We start from the raw sequence: 17534 nt of genomic DNA on the forward strand, positions 1-17534 counted from the left end.
GTTCTATTTTTATTGTCCATTTTTTAAACAGGTTGATTATACTTTCTCAGAGTATTCTGAAGTTAAATATCGTAGGTTTCATCTTGGATTTAATATTTATGAAAAATTTGTTTTCACCAAAATATATTTGAAATTACCACTTCTTCTTGACTTATCTTAATTACATTTTAGAAAGTTACATATAATAAGTAGGTAGTTTAATTTTTCCAACAAAAGTCCTAATAAATTGCTGTACAGTATATACGATATATTTCGTAGTTATCAGTGCAATAAAATGATCATATTTTAAATATAAATCCTAAAATACGTTCAAAACTGCATTGCTATCAGATATCCAAACATTTTAGCAGTTCAAACCAAATTATTATTTTATAGATATTACTTCATTTTCAATATGCACTAAAATTAATTATGGTACGCATTTTTAATTATTATGCTTTTATTCCTCTCTCTTTCCTAACATTGTTGTCGTACGACATATTCACACTAATATAGTTCTATAGGTACTATACGTAGAGTATTTTGTTCCATACCTGTTGGACTGCATTGGTAGTACGCCATGACATGTCTCTTGCTATGGAAATAAACTACATGAGCCCAGTCATCCGGGGAGCCCGGGGCTTGAACACAACGTGTATTGATTATGAATAAAGTTATAAAATAATCTATGAAAAAGGCAGAATGTATTGACTTAGTTCTCTATTCTTAGCACAAACACTCGCATATCCATTTGATCGAGGCTTACCTAGTGCACAATGAATACTTGATTTGCTTATTTTTAACAAAATTGTTAGATTTAACTAAAAATATTCGTATTGGCATACACACATTTCATTCATTATTACACTCTTTTCACAAATCAACAGTATTGCTTGTATAATTAGATATTCATTTCCGATCGACGAGTGTTCAGCGTAACATGTTCCCGCCCCTGGGACCAGAGTTAGAGTTTCAGTTTGAGTATTTTTTAAGGAGATGCCAATCCCCTTGTTATGCTTATTCTGCCTGTCCCCAAGGACCACTTGCCTGTGCGAGAATCTTATCAAACAGATGTAGATTGTACAATGTACAGGTATAAAGTGTAACTGTCACAGACAGGATTTCATTATGCACTTACCCTAACTCAGCTACAAAGTCGTTTTAGCCCGTGAGAAGTACTGAAAAGTAATATATTTTGATTTTAAAAAATAATAAAAGTTCCTGAACCTCTCCTTGTTTTTACATAGTGAGTTATATTGATGTAATTTACAGTTTACCTGATTAATAAACCAACAACGGAGTATCGCAGGCCCAGACGAAACGTAACGAAAGATTTATCCTAACGGAGGTACAGTTGGACGAACTCTTAACTTATTAGTCCAAACTCTATAAAGGCGATTTTTGGCCTAAGAGGAACCTATTTACAAAGTTCTTATTTAAATTTAGAATCAGAAAATAATTTAACTTTTATAAATTTTATAGTTAATTTCAGCAAGGGAATATTCGGAAAGGGTGTAATGAATTTCAACAATAGGAAATTAATTGTGATTTAAATGAAAATAAACCTGTGTAATTTTCATAGTATTATGGGTGTTTCACAAAGAAGAGAAATTCTAACCAATTCATCATGGATAGCTATTTTATAAGGTTACGTGTAAATATAGTTTTTTTTTATATTTATTGTATTGCCATAAAGCTTCATATATATTTATTTCGACCAAGCGTAATGTATGCAATATAATATATGAGAATATAATAAAAGGTCTACCGTATATTATGTGTAGATACGAATTCCAGAAACTGTACTAATCATACACGTAAAAAGAATAGAGCTTTTATTTCCTTAGATGTATTGATAAAATAGCATAATGAAAATCATTTCATGTTTATTTTATTATTTGGAACGACAGAATATGTACATATAAATACATTTAACTATGTATTTTTCTTTTCGTGTTTAAAGGCAATGTATTTAAACATGTCTATAAAAAACGTTAAACTTGCTTTTGTGGAAATATGGCTGACAAACAAATTTCACACATAGCAAATTAAGTAACGTTTACTAGTCTTGCCAAATTTACTGCATTACCAGATGTTAAATAAATTAGTTTTCAGAATTAATTACAAATGTGTATATGATTTAAAAAAACAAGATTATTAGTCAATATGTTATACGAAAAATTATCTTCCTTCTTAAAAATTTGTACCACTAATAGGATACGTAATTTTATTTGGTACAAGAGTTTTTTTTTTTATTCTCTTATCTCATCACACAGGTATAAACATTCACAGAAATTGATGGACAGTTAGAAAAAATAAAACTATTTAATTATAATTTATTATCACTTGTAAATCACTACACATCTTCCAATATACATTTTATTTTACGCAGTTGCCTGATGATAGGATCATCGATACTAAAAGGCCTCGCAGAAATAAAATTTATATTGAAAAATATAAAATAATTTACTAGTTATAATGAGAAATTAATGTCATTGCAATGCTCCAGGAATATTCGTTTCAATTTAATAGTTGAATCATATAATTTCAAATTATTCTATTTTGTTAAATATTAGTATAAACCACGTCTGATCATTCATATAATACAAAATTAAAACCTTTATCCTTTCTTTGTAGGAATACTCAGCTTTAGTTTTTTATTCAATTAAATTATATGGAGGTTAAATTAAGTACAATATAATTAACAATATAAAAACCTACATGTAAGGGTGATATAACCTGGCCGCTCCAAAAGATAGAAATAATCAATTGAGGTTGAAGTGGACCTGCAACATTATTATTGAACATTTATAAATACATTAAATGTCTTTAATTTAATAATAGCAGTACTTTAATTAGATTACCCGAAAGCTTTAGTTGGTTCTTATGCAATAATAAAAGCACATCAAGCAATTGACATCTTTACGTAAAACAAACTGAATCAATACGTTCGAGAAGTTAAATTAGTCTTCCTTATCACGAGTCAAAAAAGTAAAATTTTAACCGGGGACGAATATTAAAAACACTACTTCCAAATTCGTATAAAGAAACTAAACGCTATACCACAAACTTTCTTATAAATAAATGTTTTTTTGTTTCCATGTATAAAAAGGTGCAATTACTACTCAAATTTATTAGATTTCGTGTTTCTTACAATTTATTCCATTTTACTAAAAAAAAATGAATTACGTATTTGTTTATTTAAATCACTAATTTATATTTTTTAGAATTTAATACTACGCCTTATTTATAAATAGATAATTTGCGCAGTTATCACCATAGTCAAAAATAGACAATACTTGAAAAGAATGGATTTTGGTTATGAGAACCGTTAGATAATATTTTAGAGGCTCGATTAAGAAGGACCACTTCACACTAGGCAGTGAAGACGCCGAACACACTGATTTTAACAAGAGTTCACTAGGTTACACATAATGAGTTTATGAACAGTGCATATTCAAATAAAGTTTAGAAATTAAACAGTTACCTTTGTTTTCATGAGAGGTACCTAACCGTAGTCTGCTGTTGTTGAGGGCCAGGTTTGTGATCAGTAAGTGTGGAAGTAGGCTGCTGTCTTGTAGGCAGGCGTGAAAGACGGAAGATGTCCTTCACGGATTCACTCACGCACAATACGACCGCAAACGAATAGTTCTTAACACTGTGGCCAGTCCTGTAGAGCACGGTAGACGCGGGTGTCCGGGAGTAGAGACGTTCTGGTAGAGATTGCCAATCCAGAGCACTGACTTTAATGTTAATGTAAATGTACAACAAATAGAAATAAACTAATATTTAAATAAGAGAGTAACACATGGGGGAGAGAGTAAGTATGGTAAGCAGTGGCTAGAGAGTACATAAGTGCCCCAGGCGGGACCGAGAGTATAACGAGCAAGCGTGCCTACGCTTGCAAGGTGGGCAATTGATAAGTCAACCGTTGTGATTGGTTGGTCAGTGTACAGTAAACAGCTGATTCGGGAAACAATGGTTCATTGGTCTGTCACTGTACGTGAATATTTTAATCCAGTAAGGAATGGTATTGTAGGCACTAGGCCGCAGAAAGAGATATAGGATTAATGTAGTATATACAGTTTAGTAAAACAAATTAAAATATAGAGTATAAATTGCCCAAAAAATATATTACATAATTATTATTCAATAAAAGTAGCCTTTTCATATTAGGCAATAAAAAACAAGTTATTTAATGCAATAATACTTAACATACCGGCCGCCTTGAATCACCTTGGGATTCAATGAGAGAAAGAGCAATATAGGCTCAAATTACAAAGTTTATAGGCGGTGGTAGAGAGACAGTTAATTAATTGTAGAGGTGAGGTAAGAGAAACACCTTCACTGCTGGACGAGTGAGAGTTCCACTTGAGGTCTTGAGATGTACCACTCGAACTGTACCATCTTGTCCTGGAGTGACATCAGTGACCCGTGCAAGGGGCCAAGAGAAAGCGGGAGTATCCTGATGCACCAGGACGAGGTCTCCAGGTTGGAGGTTGCGGGAAGGAGTGCTCCACTTGAGGCGCTGCTGAAGAGTCTGGAGATATTCTCGCTGCCAACGCTTCCAGATACGTTGGTGCAGCGCTTGAACCAGCTGCCAGTGAGAAAGGCGGTTCGTGGGCATGTCCAGCAAGTTCTCTTCAGGCACGGAAACCAGAGGAGAGCCGATCAAGAAGTGTCCAGGCGTCAGTGGGAGAAGGTCGCTGGGATCACTGGAGAGAGCAGTGAGCGGGGCGGGAGTTGAGCATCGCTTCAACCTGACTTGTGAGCGTCATGAATTGAGACAAAGTTAGTATGTGAAGTCCCATGACACGTTTTAAATGGTGTTTAGCACTCTTGATGGCACTTTCCCAAATTCCACCTTGATGGGGAGCAGCAGGAGGGTTGAAGTGGAATCGAAATTGAACGGTCAGCAGCAAAGTCTTGGACTTTGCGCTGGTCAGCCGTGAGGATTTTGTGTAGGGCATTTTTAGCACCTACGAAGTTTGTGCCACAGTCACTATAAAGGTCTGTGCACAGGCCACGACGAGAAACGAAGCGAGTGAGAGCACCAAGGAAAGCTTCGGTGGACAGGTCCGTCACCACCTCAATGTGAACGGCCTTCGTAACCATACAAACAAAAATACAAATATAGGCCTTAATAATGCGGACAGAGCGTAAATTATGGACCTTGAGCGAAAAGGGGCCACCATAGTCCATGCCCGTGGAGAGAAAAGCTCGGGCTGGAGTAATGCGAGCTTTGGGGAGGTCGCCCATGAGAGGGGTGTTATTTTTAGGCCGATTCTTAAAACATGTGAGGCATCTAAAAATGCGAGATCTTACCACGCTGCGTGCAGAGAGGATCCAGACTTGCTGGGAGAGCAGAGAGAGAGTAAGCTGCGCGCCAGCGTGGAGATGTTTGACATGGACATGGTCAATGAGGAGGTCCACGACAGGGTGCTTCTTGGGCAGGATGCACGGGTGAGACACGTTCGGCGGGAGGTCAGCGTGGCGCAGTCTGCCGCCGACGCGGAGAAGTCCATCCGGACCCTGGAATGGGGCGAGGCGTTGAAGTCTGGTAGAACACGTCTTTCGGTCTCGCAGTAGAAACCGGATCTTCAGTGAAAGCTTCCTCTTGCACGGTCTTGAAAATTCGCAGCTGGGCGGAGTCCCGTTCTGTCTTGGAGAGAGGTCCGAAGTGGCGGTTTGGTGAACGACAGTTGTGGATAAAACGCAAGACGTAGGCCATCACGTGCAACAATTTCCTCCAGGAAGAGTACTGGATAAGGAGGTCCCACGTAAGCGGTGCTGTGGCCAAGGCAATGACAGGAGTGGAATGCTTCAGCTCCCCTAGCTCCTCCAGAGAGACCGAGTCCAGGCTGGAATCAGTATCTGGCCAGGCCGAGGAGGGGAGACGCAACCAGTCGGGTCCATGCCACCAAAGGGGATGATCCACCAATTGAGAGGGAAGGATCCCACGGGAGGCGCAGTCAGCAGGATTGGAAGCACTGGGTATGTAGCGCCAGCACTCCACAGCCACAAGCTCTTGAGTTTGCGCCACACGATTAGCCACATAGGTTTTGAGGCGATAAGAAGGTGTTTTGATCCACGCGAGGGTCACAGTAGAGTCGCACCAGCAGACAATAGAACCAAACTTGTGGGTGGGAGCTAATTGAGTAACACAATATTTCACAAGTTGGGCCAGGAGATGAGCTGCGCATAGCTCCAGTCGGGGCAGCGTCACTCTTTTGAGAGGAGCGACGCGAGTTTTAGCCATAACTTGGCTTACGTGCACCGTGTCATTGGAGGTAGAGCGGATGTAGACTACAGCAGCATAGCCTAGTTCTGAGGCGTCAGAGAAACCGTGCAAGTCCCAGTGAGTAGCAGCAGAGTAGGGGATAGCACGAGGAATTGTGATAGTAGCAACGTGCTTAAGTTCAAATAAAAATGCGTGCCATTTTTTGTATATTTCTGGAGGGAGCGGATCATCCCAATCTATGCCAGAAAATCCATACGAGTTGCATGATATTTTTTGCGAGCATTATGCAAGGCGCCAAAAAACCACAGGGGTCATAGACTTGAGAAATGAGACTTAACACTTTACGCTTAGTGGGGTTTTCACAAGAAAAATTAAAATTAAACGTAAACGTGTCAGTCAGAGGGGTCCATTTAAGGCCCAAAATAGAGAAATGAGGCTCCTGAGAGGGTTGCAGAAAAACTGGGATTTCCCGATGATCTTCAGGAAGGTGTTGCAGAAGTCTCGGAGAGTTCGAGACCCATTTCCGGAGCTCAAAGCCACCGAGCCGAAGGAGTTTGATGAGTTGATCTTGAAGTTCAGCGGCGAGTTCTTCAGTCTCAGCCCCGCAGATCAGGTCGTCGACGTAGCTCTGGTGCTTGAGAATCTCAGCAGCATGGGGGTAGCGGTGACCTTCGTCTTCTGCCAATTGATGTAGCGTTTTGATGGCCAAGTAGGGTGAAACAGTTCAGGCCGTAGGTAACTGTCGTGAGCTTGAACGTGGACATCAAGTCGGTAGGGTGATCACGCCAAAATATCAGTTGAAAATGTTGATCGTCAGGATGCACCTTGATTTGGCGGTACATCTGTCTGATGTCACAAGAGAACACTACGTTCTGAAGGCGGAAGCGCAGAAGAATGTCACAAATATTATTTTGCAGCTTAGGTCCGGTCAACAGAGTGTCGTTGAGAGAGAGTCCGGAACTGGTTTTGGCACTGGCGTCAAAAACGACGCGTAGTTTGGTGGTGCTACTTTGTGCCTTAAAAACACCGTGGTGTGGCAGATAGTAGTGGGGAGTGCTTAAGTCAGGAGTAGGGCAGCCCTGCATATGGCCTAGAGAGAGATATTCATGTATAAAATCAGAATATAAATTATAATACTCCACATTAGTGGGAGCGTGGAGCTTGCGCTCGAGTGAATAGAGTCTACTTTCAGCATGAACTTTGGAACTTCCCAGATGAGTACTGGTGTCCTTGAAAGGGAGGCGGACCATATATCGACCCTCACGGTCCCTGGAGTGCGTGGTAGAAAAATATTCATCGCATTGAGTTTCCTCTGCAGACCTTTTACTGGGAGCAGGCAGTTCCTCTTGTGTCCAGAAACGCTGCAGAGAGGCGTGGAGGTCCACCTCAGCAGTCGAGAGAAGAGAGACAGCCATAGTAGAGACAGACTGCGTCAGGGGTGTGCAGGAAGCCGTCCCCATCAGCACGAAACCAAAACAGGTGCCCAGGGCGTGAGGTAAATTGAAACCAAGAGAGTAGGTCTCGTGAGTAAGAATATGTGGAAATAGCGCTCCACCAATAAGCACGTCAATGCCACCAGGGAGGTGGAAGGTTGGATCAGCCAGTGTAATATTTTTAACCTTATTCATGACCTCCTGAGATATTTGCACTCGTGGGAGGTCTACAGTGATTTGTGGCAATATGTGGAACGAGTGCGGGGCGGCAACTGGGTGGCCAGCAAGAGTTTCCACGCCCAGAGTTAAAAATCCGCGTGTGTGAGCAGAGGTTTGAGAAAGGCCGGCGACATTAATAGTGGCCGGACGGCGCTGTGTACCCAACAGTTGGGAGGCTTTCTCGCTAATAAAATTTAGCATGCTTCCTGAATCAATTAAGGCACGAAAGACATGAGCTTGTCCATTAGAGGCGGTGAGCTTGACAAGAGAAGTACCCAGAAGAAACCGTGGTACTAGGGGCGAGGTCTTGATGCAGTGTGCCATGAGCGTGTAGTGTGGTGTGTTCGGCCGGGCTAGGAGGTGAGGGCGCTGTGGTCGCAGGCGGAGGGCGGACAGCAGGTGTAGGTGTTGCAGGCCGGCCGCCGTCACGGCCGTTCTCCACAACGGGACGAACGCGGTCCGACGTACTAACACTGGACCGTGTTGGCCGATCAGTGAAGTGTAGCAAGGTATGATGACGACCACGACATGTTCGACACGTGAATTTAGACTGACATTCACTTAATCTGTGCGTCCCCAAACAAGAAGAACAGCGTTTGTGCTGTTTAATAATCCCGTGCCGTTCTTGAGGTGTCTTTTGGCTGAAGCTGGGACAGCCATAAATTGTATGACCGCTCTGATGGCAATAAAAACATGATGGGCCTTGTTTATAGGCCGAGGAGGGTGGAGAGGAAGCCGCTAACAAGCTCACGTTTTTAAGAGACGATTTGGGTTTATCAAATTTGGGTTTTGACCCAAAATAAGAACTTGACGCGTTCTTGGGGTCCACAATATTGTCATGTAGACTACTGTCCTCAATGTGGCTGCATTCCAGGTTGAGAAACTCAATTATTTGTTCAACCGAGGGCAAAGTATGAAGCTCTTCCTTTTTTTCGAAACTGTTTCTAGGCGGGTGACCATCCGATTATCAATCTTGCGTAATAACAAGGCTGAGAGAAGTGGGTTGTTACTAGTGATGTCATTGTTTTAATGCTTTAAGTGATTGCGTATGTTCGTGAAAAAGATTAAGGAAAGCACGGATATTCTTCACAGATGTGCTGGAGATGACAGGAAGGTCTAGTATTTGATTTAAATGTAGTGTGAGTAGACGCCTAGTATTATGGTAGCGATCCTTCAGCAGCTGATAAGCGATTGCATAATTTTGCTCAGTTATATTTAGCGACTTTATCAGAGAGAGTGGTTCGCCTGAAAGCACGCTCAAGAGATATTGAAATTTCATTACATCGCTTAAGTGCGCATTGTTGTGTACGGCTTGTTTCATAAACGTTGATGAACCGTACAGAAGTCCAAGGCAGCTCCGTCGAAAGTTTTTAATTCCAATTTCGGTAGCCGGACGTTGACTTGAGGGGAGGCAGGCGGAATAGTTTCGCTTTTATTAGCTTTAGCTTGTCTCTTGGTCTCAATCATAAGCACGTTAGCAGAAACGTAATCAACTAACTCGTCCACGCTCGCTAATGCGGAATAGTTAGGTGTATAGTCGGCATCTATTTTTAATTCCAACTCGTGGCACAAGTCTAATATTGCTGAAAATTCCTGTCTAAGTTTCTGAATAGATTTAGCTCGGACAAGCAACTGCTGAAGTATATTTGGATCGGAAGTCTTCTTAGTTAAATCATAGATACTTTTGTATCTGAGAAAAGAGGTGTTCTCGCTTTGCATTAGCCACTTTAAGAGACATCGCCATGTTGAAAGTGTTTTGTAGAAAATTAATGAATTTGAGTAAAACTTCAAAGGTGAAAAGTAAACAAAATATTGTCCTCTTGAACTGAGACAGTGATAAAAATAGAAACTAAATTATTTTCCTCTGAAATATTTTCCCCAAGAAATAAGAAGTATCTAAACAATATAATACAATGAAACACAATTTAAAAAATATTTATGATACAATATAAATAAACCTTTTAACACCTTTTGTAAACTTTTATTTTTTTTACTATGTACATTTCGAAATCATTGATTTCATCTTCAGGTACCAATTGTTTAGTTTTTTGAGGTAAAAACTCAATAATAATGCAATAAGTAGAGTAGGCTCGTATAGGCCTATAGTATAGTTTTGTTTTGAGAAAATAAAATACACTGTTATTATGGCAAAACGTAAACAAGACAAGTTTTTATTAAATAATAAACAACAATTAAGGTTATTGTTGAGCTAAATTCAGCCATAATGTAGCAGAGGCTCTGGAAACATTATGCGCACGTACTACATGTAAACTGTCAGTGGTAAAGTATGGTAGTGTTGTGACAGTAACCATAAACCATGCATACATATGCGTGAGCAATGTTCAAATAGAAATTATAATAAACGTAAGTAGCTTTTTTTTCTTTTTAAGCTGAGACTAGAATATAGTGTTGACAAAATAAACATTTAATTTTGCAATATGGGTGCAAGTCCTGCTCAAGGTAAAGTGTCCAATAACCAAGATTGTTTATATTTAAACCTGCTTAGAATAATGCGTATTAAAGGCGGCGCCAGACATGCGTCATTCGTCAAGCACCGAGCAGCGACTCGCCGAATCGCGAGCAGTGTGGATGTCTGTTTGTCTATTCGGCAAGCAGCAAACATTAGTGCTCGTTGTTTCCCGTTCAGTGTCGGTCTTTTGCACACATCAAAGTGGACGAATATTTGGGAAAAGGCAAACTTTGCTTCATCCACACATTCGGCTTTGTGGTTGGGAGATAAGAACTGTTCACGGTTTCCAATTTTGTCATCAGAGCCTCATTGACTATTGGGTAAGACGAATTTTATTTTCTTAAATTGAGGTTAAGTAGTTCTTATTTGGCTGAAAACTAGTGAATGACCAGGCTACTGAATTATAAACTGAATTCTTTAAATGTTTTAAAAATTCCTACAAATATTAATATTTAATATTTTGTCATGATTAAAGTTACAATTTTAAGGGTTTTCATGTCCTATACAGTTATTGACCGGGGTTCCCCATTAACTCATTAACATTTTATGAACTTAAGAAAAATAACATAAACAATAATTTTATTCTTATTTTAAGGTATGGAGTGGCCTAATGAGTTGGTGTTGGATTTCTTACAATACTATGAGAATGAACCAGTTATTTGGAACCCTTCTCATCCCAATCACAAAAATAGAAATGAAATATACGATGCATGGAAAAGAATCGAAAGCAAGATGGGTAACAAGTTTTCTGTCACCGAATTGAAAAAGAAAAAAAGACTCTCTGATGGCTTCATTTAGAACGTGTTTGAAAAAGGTTAAGGAAAGCTGTAAAAGTGGAGCCGGATCTGATGATATATACAAACCAAATTGGTTTGCTTATGAAATCATGGAAAGATTTCTCAAAGATAAGAACCTGCCAAGAGAGACACTTAGTTCAGAGGTAAAATATTTATATTTATTTATTAAAATCAATGGTACAGGGTACACATGTATTTAACTGTAGTCATTTTGCCAGGGGATTTTTCCATTGTTCATAAAGTATTCAGCAAACTCTTCTCTGTATTCCTTTGCTGCGGTACCTGGCTTCCTAGGCACTTTCTGTAGAGGTAACATAGATGTCATATCAGCGGTATCTTCCCTCCACGACCCTCCTGTAACCATACCATTATCTTCAGAATCAAAGGTTCCCGCTGGAGTGTACATCGATCGTGATGTCCTGCTTCTTCTTAAAAAATTATGCAGAATAACACAGGTCATAGTAACTAGTGCCACTTTGTCAGGTTGTAGTAGCATTGGCTTCCTTAGTACACGGAAAACACTAGCCATTATTCCGAACGTATTCTCTACTATTCTTCGGGCTCGTGATAGACGGTAATTAAAAATGCGGGGTTTGCTACCTTGTTCATGGCTACCTGGAAATGGCTTCATGAGTCGCTTACTTAAAGCAAATGCATCATCACCAAGAAATACATACGGCATCAGTTTTTGTCTCCCTGGTAGCGGCTCATCGTTAGGTAAATTCAAACTCTTACTTTTTATTTTGTTGTAGAGTACAGTGTTTTTAAAAACTGCACCATCACTCAGTCTTCCTTGACAGCCACAATCAGCGAACATAAAACAATACTCAGCGTCAACCAGCGCCATGAGTACAATACTGAAGTATTTCTTATAATTGAAGAATTCGGATCCACTGTTGATTGGTGACTGAATTGTTACGTGTTTCCCATCAATAGTACCAATGCAGTGTGGGAAATTCCACAGTTCCTCGAAATGCCGACTAATTATTCTCCACTCAGTCGCAGTAGCAGGAAGCTGAAAATGTTATTTAAAATTAGTGTCATTGTAATACTTTACATTATACAAAGTTACTACATTTGTGATTTCAGGTGGCTCCACCTCCAAATGAAGAGCAATTCCAAGCCGAAAGGAACATAGATTTGCCAAATTTATCAGATAATGTACCATCTGCCAGCAGGGAAGAGCCTGAACAAAGAAACGAAGGTAATGTGTTTTTTTCTATTGACTATCCATCACCGTAATTCGTGTGGGAGTCCCATAATTTGCACCGTTGTAGTACTGGAGTTATTAAGATACTTAATGAATTTGTCTTTAATTATTTTTGTAACTTTACAACATGACATACAAAATTGTGCTTTGCATATATATTTTATTCCATTATATTGTAATGTTTCTTTTCAGCTATTGTTCTACCTGCTTGTGCCACAACTTCGCCTAACTATGCCTCATCTTCCTTTAAACCTCCACCACGAAAAAAGTCCAGAACAGCTGAAGAAATTGAGATAAAAAAGAAGATGGATGCTGCGTTTACTACTTTACAATCACTTCAACCAAAAAAAGAAAAACACTTATGTGACATATACGGCGAATTAGTTGCGGCAAAATTAAAATCGATGGACGAGTCTACAAGGGAAATATGTATGCACCGGATTGACAACGTTCTTTTTGAAATGAGAATGGTGAAAGGACCTGCAACATCGGGCAACACCTACTTCATGCAACCATCACCTTCCTCGTCAGCTTCTGTAAATTCATCCCCATGTCCTGATGAAACTTTAACATTGTACACAGTTCCAAGTGATTCCAACGAATTACATGCTCTCTCTGGAACTGTTGTAGTATGTTCTGATGCTGAAAATAGTGAACATCCTCCAAATGTTGGACTTGAAAACTACTTTTCCAAATTTAAATAATTGGTTACTTAATATGTTACTAAATAATATATACTTATTGTTTAAATGCTAAACCTAATAACAATAATACGTAAATGATGTAAATGTTCTTGTACAACGTGACGAATAAAATGAGTTTGAAAATTTTATTATGCTTACCTTAATAACATCCTTCAGTACTTCAATTATTGAGCTGCATACTTCTGGAATTATCTCTGATATTATTTGGGGTGATACTTTAAACAAGTAATGCAGGCTTTTAAAACTATCTCCTGTTGCTAGGAATCGTAAGGTTATGGCTAAACGTTCATTCGGTGGTATTGCTTTCCTCCACTTTGTATCTTTCTTAGCAATCAAAGGTGTTACTTTTGCTAGTAGTGAACTAAAATCTTCATTAGACATTCTACAGAAGTTTTGGAACTGTCCAGAAGGCTCTTTTAACAAATCTGCTAATAAGTTTGTACCGCTGTAACCTGAAATCAGAAAACATGCAATAAAGTGTTAATTATTACTGTAGGTGGCATGGTAAGACTTAAGCCCAAGATCATGATAACTTATATATATATATATATATATAAGTTATCATAACATGGTGTATATATATATATATATATAAAACCATGTATAAATACTATGTGTGTGTATGTGTGTGTGTCATCGAAAATATTAAATATGCTTAGTACGTAAGTTGCGACGGGGGTATTTTTTTATTTAAACGTATTAGCTGAAAACTGTATACCTAACTAAATATACAAAACATTGGGTAAGCTGTTCTACAATATATTATAGCTTAATCTTAGTGCAATTACTATATATATTGAGAAGTGTCCCAACATTCCCAGGGATAACAAACAAAATTCAGTTATTATTTACAAGGTACTTACTGGCTTCTATTACGATTTACGGATACCGCCCACCATCTCCTTCTTCTAGGTTTCCTTTTCATTTTTAGCAGTAAATATCCTCCAGTTAAAATTATAAAAGCGTGATAAGCAAGAAGAGCATCATCAACATCGACATCCATGTTGACGATTATTTGCTATTCCCAGAACGAACACGTGCTCGGAAAACCTCACATGTGTGTAGACGTCTGCTCGTTAATCGGCAAATAGCAAGACAACTAGTTCGCCGAACGTCAAACAATCGGTGCTTGCCGAATGACGCATATCTGGCGCCGCCTTTACAAGTAGGGCTAATAACCAACAAGTATTGAGAAGCGGTAACCATTAAACACAGTAATCAGTTCACCTGTGCTGTAACAGTCTGAAAGCTTGTTTGTCAACAAAACAATGCAGTCGACAGAGCACCACAGCTGATATGATCAGACGTCACAGCTGATATGATCACAGCTGATATGACTGGAGAGGGGATTGGAAAATCGATATGCACGGACTTTGCAATCGTGAAAGAACCTGAAACCACACTTTGAAATATGCACTGTATATAGCTTATAAGAGTTGAGATTGCACTGATATTTACCAATGGACTAAAGTTCTTATTATCCGGCTCGAAGGACCATGAAAAGAATGGATTTTGGTTATGAGAACCGTTAGATAATATTTTAGAGGCTCGATTAAGAAGGACCACTTCACACTAGGCAGTGAAGACGCCGAACACACTGATTTTAACAAGAGTTCACTAGGTTACACATAATGAGTTTATGAACAGTGCATATTCAAATAAAGTTTAGAAATTAAACAGTTACCTTTGTTTTCATGAGAGGTACCTAACCGTAGTCTGCTGTTGTTGAGGGCCAGGTTGTGATCAGTAAGTGTGGAAGTAGGCTGCTGTCTTTGTAGGCAGGCGTGAAGACGGAAGATGTCCTTCACGGATTCACTCACGCACAATACGACCGCAAACGAATAGTTCTTAACACTGTGGCCAGTCCTGTAGAGCACGGTAGACGCGGGTGTCCGGGAGTAGAGACGTTCTGGTAGAGATTGCCAATCCAGAGCACTGACTTTAATGTTAATGTAAATGTACAACAAATAGAAATAAACTAATATTTAAATAAGAGAGTAACACATGGGGGAGAGAGTAAGTATGGTAAGCAGTGGCTAGAGAGTACATAAGTGCCCCAGGCGGGACCGAGAGTATAACGAGCAAGCGTGCCTACGCTTGCAAGGTGGGCAATTGATAAGTCAACCGTTGTGATTGGTTGGTCAGTGTACAGTAAACAGCTGATTCGGGAAACAATGGTTCATTGGTCTGTCACTGTACGTGAATATTTTAATCCAGTAAGGAATGGTATTGTAGGCACTAGGCCGCAGAAAGAGATATAGGATTAATGTAGTATATACAGTTTAGTAAACAAATTAAAATATAGAGTATAAATTGCCCAAAAAATATATACATAATTATTATTCAATAAAAGTAGCCTTTTCATATTAGGCAATAAAAAACAAGTTATTTAATGCAATAATACTTAACAATACTTTCTCATCAAATATCCAGAGACTTAGAATTTTAATTATTACTGAAGGCAATCTATATATTCTGAACTGGTTCTAATATATTTATACATATAAAATGCAGGTATAAAATTTATTTTGTCATGTTTTTTAAAATTTTTAAGTGTTTTAAAAAATATTTCTTTCTATATATCACTTTAATCAAACTGTATCAGTCACAAGTTCAATTTTTAATAATTAGTCTTTTATGAAGAATACTGAACTTATAATAGTAACATATTTATTTAACTTGGGATAAATCTAAAAAATTTCAAAAAATATAATGTTAATAAACTTGTCCTCTTGGTACTCTTACATTCATACTTAATTAATTTTGTTTTGTTCTAATCTGAAAAAATAAAGAACTAGAAAATATTTACACGTACCCATCAACGTCAACCATGTAGTCCTTAACAGACATCTCATCCGTGGCAACCGTTGTCTGGAAACATGTCAGATTTTGACCTCCCAGAATACTTGGTGAGATCCAGACATATGTTAGTGTCCCAACCAGCTGAATCGAAAACAATTAAAAGTTTATATAATATAAATTTTGTCATTGGTTTTCTTGTCAGTATTAAATATAGGTCCTGGTTTCTAACACTGAGCTTCCTTTTATAACTTCATTCTATTTAGTTTTCAATTTATGTTTTTGTAATAACCTTAGTGATCAAATATTTTCTTAGTTTTTATTCCACTTTCTATTCAGGGAAACCCGGAAAATACAATTCAATGTATTAAAAGTCTATTGATGTCCCTGAAATAATCATGATGAGTTACCAATTCAGGTGAAAGGTAGACTTTCCAGTAAAGGTAAAGGATGTTGCAATATTTTATCAAATTAAAAAATAAAACTATTGTTGATGTTAAATCAACATTAAATTAACAGGATAGTTGTTTGTTTTCAAATGCATTTTTGTGTACACAAAATTATGAATTTTAAACTCAGAGATAAACTATATTATGTTTAATTTTAATCTCTTTTTAACTATTTGTTTTCCATTGATGCAGAATTGTATATTATATAATAAAATAAAATTATGGATATACTGTTTTTGCCCCAATAATGTAAGACGTACAAACCTTTTGTAAATACACGTGTGGTGGCTTTTTACCCCAAAAGTTCTTAATACTTTTAACAGCAGTCTCGTTGCAGTAAGCGTTAATGCAACAACTGCCAGCAGCCAATAACAGCAGTACTCTCAACCAGGTTGACATGGCTTTTAGTTTATTCTGTAACATAATACTCAGATTGACATTCAACATTGTAAATTACCTTATAATATAATTATATCTACTTTTATAACTGAAAAATAGGTTTTTACAAATATTTGAGATGCATACTAGCTGGGAGCCTACTACTGATTTAATCCAAACGCATCGACATCCTGTTTTATTTAGCTTTAACTGTGTAATTTAGCATGTGACACTAAACGTTACAGTTGCTTAAAGTTAATCTAATTTTATTAAACTATCAGCTACAAGTACTTCAATTTTTATCTTATACATGGACAGGGAAAAATTTACAAAGCAGGAATACTATTTTAGGATATTGCTTAAATATCTGTTATTGAGCACCATTAGTAGAATATATTACCCTCATTATAAATGCTCCCTATATTTGGTTTTTATACTTTTATACACAGCTAATGACCGCGCAGACGGTTATTTATACAGAAATGGAAGTATTGTTTGTTTTGGCAACCTTATAAATTTCACAAATTGTAGAATTTTGTAATAAGATATATATAAATTACTTAGTAATTTTAAGATTGTTTTAGTTGGAAAGTTTGGCTAGCCTGATTACCAACTGGTTTGTTTCTTATGCTGTTCATTATTTTTGTTAGTGTTTAGAATATTGGACAAAAGTTTAGTTTGTGTTATTCAGATAGTGCTTTGTATTTAGCACTTGATTGTTATAATTAAGTTATTGTTTTGGATGAAATGGCAAATAAGAAAAAAATAGATAACTCTAGGTCTGTTATAAGAAGAGGAAAGTCAATACGAATGCTAAAATATAAAAAATAACCGTAAGCCGAAGTTGCTGAAAAT

General features: G+C 37.8%; 2 protein-coding genes across 3 annotated transcripts; one reads left to right on the top strand and one right to left on the bottom strand.

Moving 5' to 3' along the window:
• Nucleotides 1-533: 533 nt before the first annotated feature.
• Nucleotides 534-16716, bottom strand: LOC124371919 (the record flags this gene model as incomplete). Its single annotated transcript, XM_046830289.1, has 4 exons — nt 16566-16716; nt 15869-15996; nt 2701-2765; nt 534-620 (listed from the first exon to the last, which is right to left on the bottom strand). Coding segments are annotated over exons 1-4 (415 nt in total), but the record flags the coding sequence as incomplete, so codon positions are not given.
• Nucleotides 10396-13181, top strand: LOC124371920. Of its 2 annotated transcripts, XM_046830292.1 has the most exons (4): nt 10396-10662; nt 10938-11282; nt 12229-12343; nt 12542-13181. In XM_046830292.1, exons 2-4 carry the CDS (start codon nt 11127-11129, stop codon nt 13051-13053), a joined length of 783 nt encoding a protein of 260 aa, XP_046686248.1. In that variant the 5' UTR covers nt 10396-10662; nt 10938-11126; the 3' UTR covers nt 13054-13181. The 2 variants fall into 2 exon arrangements, with proteins under 2 accessions (XP_046686248.1, XP_046686246.1); XM_046830290.1 differs by having other exon boundaries at nt 10396-11282.
• Nucleotides 16717-17534: the final 818 nt, after the last annotated feature.

The sequence above is a fragment of the Homalodisca vitripennis genome, unplaced genomic scaffold (genome assembly GCF_021130785.1).
Source record: "Homalodisca vitripennis isolate AUS2020 unplaced genomic scaffold, UT_GWSS_2.1 ScUCBcl_2269;HRSCAF=6841, whole genome shotgun sequence".
NCBI lineage: Eukaryota > Metazoa > Arthropoda > Insecta > Hemiptera > Cicadellidae > Homalodisca > Homalodisca vitripennis.

What these genes read in the sequence shown, in the direction of transcription:
- LOC124371920 (XM_046830290.1), top strand. Translation starts at nt 11,127, where the DNA reads ATGGCTTCATTTAGAACGTGTTTGAAAAAGGTTAAGGAAAGCTGTAAA. An exon ending in GAGAGACACTTAGTTCAGAG is followed by an intron (nt 11,283 to 12,228) that starts GTAAAATATTTA and finishes TTGTGATTTCAG; the next exon opens with GTGGCTCCACCTCCAAATGA. An exon ending in GCCTGAACAAAGAAACGAAG is followed by an intron (nt 12,344 to 12,541) that starts GTAATGTGTTTT and finishes GTTTCTTTTCAG; the next exon opens with CTATTGTTCTACCTGCTTGT.